Source organism: Python bivittatus, unplaced genomic scaffold (assembly GCF_059951505.1).
Source record: "Python bivittatus isolate LINGU-HERP-01145 unplaced genomic scaffold, Pbiv_v1 ctg000220_np1212, whole genome shotgun sequence".
Classification (NCBI taxonomy): domain Eukaryota; kingdom Metazoa; phylum Chordata; class Lepidosauria; order Squamata; family Pythonidae; genus Python; species Python bivittatus.
Genome location: NW_028277048.1, coordinates 23,678,958 through 23,687,826, shown reverse-complemented (window position 1 = coordinate 23,687,826; position 8,869 = coordinate 23,678,958). Strand labels below are relative to the sequence as shown.

The 8,869-nt window shown below is 43.7% G+C and overlaps 1 protein-coding gene across 1 annotated transcript; it reads left to right on the top strand.

The window, feature by feature from the left end:
• Window positions 1–338: 338 nt before the first annotated feature.
• On the top strand, window positions 339–8,869 carry MIP (major intrinsic protein of lens fiber). The gene is made up of 4 exons (XM_007428263.3): window positions 339–807; window positions 5,144–5,308; window positions 5,998–6,078; window positions 7,848–8,869. Exons 1-4 carry the CDS (start codon window positions 448–450, stop codon window positions 8,031–8,033), a joined length of 792 nt encoding a protein of 263 aa, XP_007428325.1. The 5' UTR covers window positions 339–447; the 3' UTR covers window positions 8,034–8,869.

The window sequence follows — 8,869 nt, the reverse complement described above, 5'->3', positions numbered from 1 at the left end:
CTCGGCCTTTGATTTGGATTGTGAAGGATGACTCCATGCCACCTCCCAATGAGCTCCACTGAAGCAATTTGCAAGCTACACTTGGGGTCTTTCTCCAATAGTTGCTATGCAGAAAATGAAAGTAAAGCACCTTAGTTGAGAGATGAGCAAGGAAAAGGGAAAAGCTGAAATGAAAGGGCTCGACTTATTGGAGTTAAAGCTCTAATCGCAGCCACAGGATCTAGGAATCGGCTTGTGCCTAAACCTTTAGGTCAGGCAGTGAAGAGTTAAGAGACCCCAGTCAGTCAATTTGAGTTCCCACCTCCTGGGCTGGACTAGACTAGCAAACCTTATAAAGTTCATAGCCACAATAGAAAGCAAGGGGCTTGAGTGAAGAAGCAAGCAGCAGTGAGCTTGAAGATCATCCTGCTGCACCATATTCAGTGTCTGTCCTCCTCCTGACACGTCATGTGGGAGGCACGCTCATCCTCCTTTTGGAGAGCTGTTTTTGCTGAGTTCTTTGGGACTATGTTCTATGTGTTTTTTGGCCTGGGGGCTTCACTTCGCTGGATTGTTGGCCCCTCAAATGTTTTGCAGGTGGCATTGGCCTTTGGCTTGGTAGCAGCCACCATGGTGCAGTCTCTAGGCCATGTGAGCGGTGCCCACATCAACCCAGCTGTCACCATGGCCTTTCTGTTGGGCTCGCAACTTTCCCTCTTCCGTGCTGTCTTCTACGTGGTTGCCCAGGTGTTGGGAGGACTGGCTGGTGCAGCTGTGCTTTACGGAGTCACCCCAGCAGCACTACGGGGTAACCTGGCACTCAACACGGTAACTGGATCATGAAGAGCTGTCTGGGAATGCTTTTTGAGCGGGTGGTGGTATCCCTATTGCTATAAACAAGCAATGAGTTAGCATTGCTGTATGCAGGAGAGCCTCTAAAGGGCTGCACACTGTGACATTTAAAATCTGGATTATCAGGGAGACTAATTGGGGACCAGAAGTATGAAGGTAGAAAGTGCCATCCCATATAGGAGGGCTTTTTAACCCTAAATCTAGAAGGACAAATCTGTTAGCACAGAACCTGAAACAAGGACTGAAATGTTTTCATGGGAGCTGGCAAACTATTTTTGTCTCAGCTAGTCTCTTGGAGTAGTTGTTGAGTAAAAGCCAGATTGCCCAAGATACTTTGCATGCCTGAGTAGTGTGGAGAGTACAGAGGATAAAGGAGAATATGCTAGAATTTGTAATAGGATGTATTAAGATTAGTAAAAGAGTGGGACTAAGAGAGAGAGAGAGAGAGAGAGAGAGAGATCTATAAGAAGAGAGATGCAGATTAAGTTTTTAGGATAGTATGAGTGATATCAAAAGCACTTTTCATGAAACAAGACTATCATTGTTGTAACTTTTAATCAGATCTGCAGTTAGTTCTAACATAAATCAGTCCTACTCCACTTTGAAGGAAAAGCAAGGATTATTCTCCTCACCAGAATCTTTGAATCCCCAGCTGGTTGGCTGGTCATATCAAATAACATTGTTCTTCTCAAAAACAGTCCCAATTTAAGGGTTTTCAGATATATTAGGCGTGAGTTAGAATGAAATCTAATGAACTTTCCTATATAAAAAAGCCCTTCCACTCTTGATGTAAACCTGCTGCACTGCTAGAACATTCCCAGATGGAGGTCTGCTAATATTATCATTACTACTAATTGTGAAACTGTTATTTTTGTTTTTGTGAAAGGAGAAAAGTTAGAATTCGTGCAAAAACACAGGAACATTTCATGTGAAAGATAAAGTTCAGGATCCTCATCGCTAGGCAGGGTAACAGCACATTAAAGGCTTCCCTTGGATACACCCTTAGGTAGTAAATGAACTGTTTTCAGGAGGAAAACGTATTTTAAAAGCCCTCAAACTAGCATTTCAGCTGAGTTTAAAAGCTTTTTAATTATGGATTTTGAATCTCCATATTTTGGATTTGAGCAGTAACTGTTGCATATTCAAATATCAATCATCTGAATGAAAATTATACCAAGAATGTATCTTGAAATATTCAGAGACCGAGTGAATTAGATTGTACTAAATACATTCTGTGTTAGTGTACTATATATGTCATATTTTTACATTTTGCTGGCAATCTAATTCTAGATATCAAATTTTGGAGGTGCACGATAATGGAGATTAAAATTCCTAGAAGAATTCTAATGATGATACAGTTCCGTTCCAGATGAATGGAAGGCATCTGTGTTCATCCTTCTCTTAGAGACTGTGAAATTATTTTAATTCTTTTTAGAGGTTTGTTTGTAACAGGTGACAAGGCCTAACAGATTTTACACATCCTGAGGCTGCCTTTAGACAGTTATTTTTACACTGGTACAATTAAGGTTGGCTTAAGCCTATCTCACTCACAGACTCGGGATGCCAAAGAAAAGAATATCTATAGCTCAGGGTTGAACTGTGGAGCCCTTGGTGCTCTCAGAGTTTGGTTGTTGGCTTGCAGTTGTTTCATTACCCAATTAGCTGCCATCACTGATGATGTTACCTAGTTGGGTAAAGAAACATCTGCAAGCAAATCACCAAGGTCAGAGAGCACCAAGGGCTCCTCAGACTGGGGATGAAATGAAGGTGAGCTCATGGGGACACAACAGAAAAAAGGCATTGCCATGATATATTTATATCATGGTTAGTGCTACTGGGAAGCCATAGTTGAGCCAATTTCCTCCCATTTTTGCTATGGGAAAAACTGATGTATATGTTATCAGTTCCTTTATTGATTCAGGGCTTCTCAGCACTGCCTAGTTTTCTTGCTCTTAGAATAGGCAGGCAACTGTTTCTGGAAGGCAGAAATGGATGATACTGCCCTCTCTTAATCCCTCCCTCACCTGCCAAGCAACCTCAAGGCACATTTCTCATCTCTGCTTCCAAAATACTGTACACCATTCCATCTTACAACACCTTGAGCAACGGTGTCCCATGGGGACAGGGTAGTTTGTGGCAGGCTAATCTCAGCAGCTCATTGGCTACTTTGCAGATGAAGGACCGCCCCTTCAGCTGAGCCAATGCATGACCTCTACTGGCTTTTAGACCACTAATTGTTGCACTAGAATACAGGTAGTTCTCATTTAGCAATTGCCTTGTTTAGTGACTCTTTGCACTTATGACAGTGATGAAAAAGTAACTTTACAACCAATCCTTGCATTTATTGTAAATGCAGGTCTGTAAAGCAAAGGAAAGCTAAAAGTAAGATTGTAAGCACAGTCGTGGTTTCACTTAGCAACTGCTTTACTTTATGACCAACCTGCCAGGCCCAATTGTGATCGCTAAATGAGGACTACCTGTAGTCAATATAAGTTTTGCCTTGCAAGTCAAATGTTACTGCCTTGAAACTCAGCAGGAACATTATTATGGTGGGTTGCACAGTCAGCCAGATGTTTAGACCGGATTTGGCGTTTTTATCTATCTAGCAAGTCCTTCCCAAGGACCTGGGATAGGCAGGTGTTGTTTGATTATTATTATTTTATTTTCAAGTTTCTCTGTACTTTATTTTTTAATCAGTAAAATTCCACCATTTCACTGATTTTTCTGTCAGCTAAGATAGGAGGGTTTCACCTTCAGCTCCCAAATAGTACAAAAAACCATTCAATGCGAGATGAGCCAACCAGCTGTCCCCAAGACCTTGACCCTGAGGAGAAAATTGTATGCAGCTGGACTGCAGTGTTGATCCTGAGGCAGTTAGAAATTTGGGGTGGGTGCAGAACCCTAACCCTATGCATTAAGAATGAGATGGGCTGTTTTGTGAGTGGCTGCGATCTGTTAGAATATTAAGTCCAGTCCAGCCTCAAAAGGAAGATGTGATAAAAGGAAGACAATAAGTTTGAGAGACAGTAGACTGAAGGAAAACTAGCAGGGCTTTGCTAGGCCTCCTGTTATATTTTACGTCACTGCTTGGTGCACTAAGTACCAAAAAGGAGTTAGTCTAGCTGCCATTTTAATTTCTGCCAAAACGTCACTTTGGGTGGCATTGTGGGAAATTAAAATATTGCCCCCCCATGTTAAATTCCCCCCCGTTAAATCCACTACTCAGCAATGATGGGTAGCCATCAAAAAACACTTCCCAAGACCTACTCAAACCAGGAGCTGGTTCTGAACACTAGTCAGCTGGGAGTAAAAGAGGGCTTTGCAAGCAGCAGTGGCCAGTGATATACAGAGACTGCAGATCCACAGTCCACAAATTGGTGCTTGAACTTCACTGCAGGCAGAAGGGGCTTACTCTGGGCAACCCCCTTCAACTCTTATTTTCGAAGTGTATTGTGGTGGTGGGACAGGATGACATAATTTGGCTAAAACTGGTCAGAGCCAGAAATGGAGTTGGTGGATTTCCCTGCCCTTCCATTTGCCCGCTTCATCCACCCATTGACACAGAGTATGATGGGATAAACAAATGGGGGGATCTTTGGGTTCAAGTCTCAGATGAGGAAAATATTTAATATACTAATAAAACAGTTGTTCCTTCTTTGGGGAGAGATGTAATGTGGAAAAGTCAGACTAGATGGCTAGATCAATTACAGAAATATAAGTTTACCCCAGGCTCCAAATCCCAGTCAGGATGATTCATAAAGATTAAAGGCACATTGGCATTAACTAACTGGATGAGTGTGTCCCTGGGAATTGTCAGGATTCTACCCCCACCCTACAGAGTTAAGAGAACTGAAGGAGGAAAATCAGCTATACGTGAGAGACAGACTTGTATTAGAAAGTGCCACTGTGTTTGATTTAGCCATTTGATATAAAGATATAGATGGTAGACTCTCGGATTTGTCTTGCTCCTTCATCTAAGCATCGACAGAGCTCTCCTCCTGGCTACAGACTTCCTGTGGCTTTCTAGGCCTACCTTACTTTCCTTTAACCCTGCCTCACCTTGCCGAGCCTCTAGCTTGACTAGACTCAGGTCTGGCAGATAATCACATGGCTGCTATTAAAATGTGATATGATTGCCATATCCAGTGCCACAAACCTATGCTAGATATGCGTGCAGTCAGTGCTCCCTCCTGGTATGCATGAAGAATTTCTGGAAACCAAAGCCCCTATGAAATGCAGTTAGGAATGGAATGAACAATTACTTCTGCTGTTCCTAATGGTTCTATTTTTCCACATATCTCCCTGGCTACAGATGCACCCCAGTGTAAATGTAAGCCAAGCTACCATTGTGGAAATCATCCTGACTCTACAGTTTGTCCTCTGTGTCTTTGCCACCTATGATGAGAGACGTAATGGACGCATGGGATCTGTGGCCCTGGCAGTTGGATTCTCCCTCACACTTGGACACCTCTTTGGGGTAATGATTCAATGTGCAAGATGCGCCAATGTATAGCCAGCTGTAATATACATTTAGGCCGTCTCTGTAGTCGCTACCTGATCCTGCCTGGGTGGAGGATTAGTCCCCCCAATACTATACTGTATATAAATTCCAGCAGGATTTTAGCCAGGATGCCAGTTGTTTTTCATCTCAAGGTGGCTGATTTTAAATCTGAAGGGCCTAAATGGCTTAGACTACTGAGATGACCACTCTCATTATGAAGGGGACCTGTCATTAACATCTGCAAAGAGGCCCGTTTGAGGACATTGTCACCCAGGGTAACCCACTTATCAGGCACCAAGAAAAGGGCTTTCTCTTGAGTTGTTTAAAACTGATGAAATCTAGTCTCTTCAGAGGAATAGCTTGTTCCTTTCAGAAAAATTACAACATTTTAATTGGGCCTTTTAACCTGCCTTTCAGTGGGTATACATTGTTTTTGGTGCCTTAGGACAGTTTTAACCTTGATTTTGGTGCCTTAACGAAATTGTTGTTGCTTTATTTACTTATGTATTTACTATTTGCCTTGTGCATCTGCCTAAAGGCAGTATACAAATGTTAATATTTAAGCAAACAAATAAATAAAGAGTTGGACCCTTGGGGGCTAGGAACATGAACTCCACAATGAAAAAAAGAAATATTTTCCTATCCTAACCCTATTCTTTTTTCAGATGTACTACACAGGAGCTGGCATGAACCCTGCCCGATCCTTTGCCCCAGCTGCCATAACCCGGAACTTTACCAACCACTGGGTAAGGAAGGGGTTTGTAAGGATAAGAAAAGATGCCATCTTACCATTCTTTGAAACAACAGTCCAGGGGCTGAAGGATTATTTCATTGTCCCCCTCTGAGTTTGGAGATACAATTCCAACCTCAGAAGGGGGAATTGTGTCCGATTACAGTACTTCTTCATCCCAGGCAATCTCTGAACTCTTGACATTTGGCTCTCAGGAAGGCCCAAATAAGCTATTGTTTGATTGAGGAAAGAAAATGACAGGTGGAACCTGGGTGCATTTTAATCTTCCATTAAAGTAAATATTCATAATAGTCCCAAAAAGAAATGGCACTCAGTTCCAATTTTTATTCTGTTGGTATAGTTGAGAGGGGAAAGCCAGTGTGGTGCAGTAGTTAAAGGTACCAGGCTAGAAACGAAACCAGCAGTGTGACCAGTCCCTTTCTCTCAGCCCTAGAAAAAGGCAATGGCAAATCACTTCTGAATTTCTTGCCAAGAAAACTGCAAGGACTTGTCCAGGCAGTCACCAGGAGTCAAGACTGACTCAAAAAAAAAAAAAAAGTTGAGAGGGCACTGAAGATGTCAGAGTATCCCCATGTCAGACTTCTTTGCCCCCCCCCCTTTTTTTAATCTGTTCAGTTGTGTCTGATTCTCAGAGACTGCCTGGATGAGTCCCTGCAGTTTTCTTGGCAAGGTTTCTCAGAAGTGGTTTGCCCTTGCCTCCTTCCTAGGGCCGAGAGAGAGTGACTGGCCCAAGGTCACCCAGCTGGCTTTGTGCCTAGGCAGGACTAGAACTTACAGTCTCCCAGTTTATAACCTGAAGTCAAATATTTTTGACCTTACTTTAAGATTATTCTGCTAATTATCAGGTATATGACAATATATGAATCTAAGCTTAGTGGCAAAAACTACCAGCAAGCTTAAAATGATGGAACTGGAGATTGGGCAATTATGAAAGAGCCTTTGCTTTACCCAAGGCCTCCTCTTGGGGCCCAGGAATCAGGGCCCAGGCTCAGAGATGTGGGTGGTAAAGTAGAAGAGACTAGCTGACTGGAGCTGCTGGGTGGGCTGCAAGTGCTGCTAGGCATTGAGGGAGGATCTTCCAGTTCATGCACATCTGCAAGCCAAGATGTTGAAAGTGTGCACTCCAAAGAAGGCAGAGAAATGGCTGCTGGGAGACTGTTCCAGCTTCTGGACTGCCTCTCCAGCTTGCAGAGAAAAGCAGAAGAGGCTGGCTGTTTCTGAAACTGGCAGCTCTCTACAGCCCCTCAAACAGCTGTTTTGTGGACTGAGGGGAGCTGTCAAGTTTTGAAGGGGCATGTTTTGACAAGGGTGTTCTTCTACTTCTTGCGTGCAGAGCATCTGATATGAGTCTGTCACTTGTCATAAGTTACCACTTCCTCAAGTCCCATCCCACCTCACTGCCCTGACTAGCAAATGGATTCCCACTGGCTGGTGATGCCCAAAAAGCGGAGGGCAGTAGAGCCAACAGGTTTACCAGTCCCTTTGCTCAAAATGCCTTGCCCACCTGAAATCAGGATACCACCATTCACCAGCAAGCCAGACTATAAAGATAGGATAGCAATCAGCAATAGGAACAGCCAATGTTATGCAGTCCTGTATGATTTATGAATGATGGGTGAAGAGTACTTTAATTTGCTAGTGGGAAAACCCCCTGAAGCTCCTGAAGTATTACTTTTTCTGCAATGCTATATCCTAAGCTGTTTCTGTATCCCTAACCTATCTTCTTGTTCCCCCTCCCCATGCTTTCTTCTGTTGTTCTTCTAGGTGTACTGGGTTGGACCAATTATTGGTGGTTTGATGGGTGGCTTTTTGTACGACTTCATCTTCTTCCCTCGGATGCGCGGCCTCTCAGAACGTCTGTCTATTCTCAAAGGTGACCGGCCCATTGAATCCAGTGCACCCCGAGAACCTCCAGGGGAACCCATTGAGCTGAAGACACAAGCACTATAAACAGTGACTGTAGGGCGGCACAATCATAGCACATACACACATCCCTGCTCTGGGGAGAGGGGGCAGAATAACTGGCCCAGCATACAGACTGTTATTGCTCCTGGCCAGTGGGAAGTGGCTGCACAAAGGAGGCGCAAATCAGAAGGGAAAATACGCTATCCAGTCTTTCTCTCTCATAAAAACAAAGTAACAGACACACAAAAAATGGGATAGTAGAATGCAGAGAGTGCGGTTGGGAGGGGAGGGTGACTATGTCATTGCCTGATTTTTAAACCATTTATTTTGCAGTGAGAAGTCTTAAAACAGTTTTGTGGGGGAAACAAAAGGTATAAGAGAATAACTCTGCCTGACCTTCTGCCTTGAATTCTTGCAAAACCCAGAGTTGCCTCTGTGTGTATAATTATAAGTGTGGAGTCCTCGACAGTGAGGCACTTTGGTGTGTGTGTGTGTGTGTGTGTGTGTGTGTGTGTGTAAGAGCATCTCTGAAGCTTTGAACAGCATCTGCATTCCCTTCACATCTATGGTGCTGAGTCACCCTTTGCAGACCTCACTGCTGTCCCTTCTGCTCCCGAGTTGTTGGGGGAGGCAGATTGTTTAGTGTGGGATTGCTAGAGTTCTTTGTGAGTTTGCCATTGGCATCTTTCATTTCCCTGCTGCTCTTAATATTCTGGCTCCAGCATTGTGGGCTATGCCAGCAAGGAATGAACCCTTGGCTCATGTGGGTTTGAGGAGGAACAAAGGTGAGTCCTTTCCTTCCCTCCATGAAAGTAGCTTCCCTCTTGGAGGAATCATGCCCAGATTATCTACTGTGAGGAAGAGAAAGTGATTTGTGCCCA

Coding starts and splice junctions, on each gene's coding strand:
- MIP (XM_007428263.3), top strand. CDS start 448: ATGTGGGAGGCACGCTCATCCTCCTTTTGGAGAGCTGTTTTTGCTGAG. Junction 5,309..5,997: donor CACTTGGACACCTCTTTGGG/GTAATGATTCAA, acceptor TTCTTTTTTCAG/ATGTACTACACAGGAGCTGG. Junction 6,079..7,847: donor GGAACTTTACCAACCACTGG/GTAAGGAAGGGG, acceptor TTGTTCTTCTAG/GTGTACTGGGTTGGACCAAT.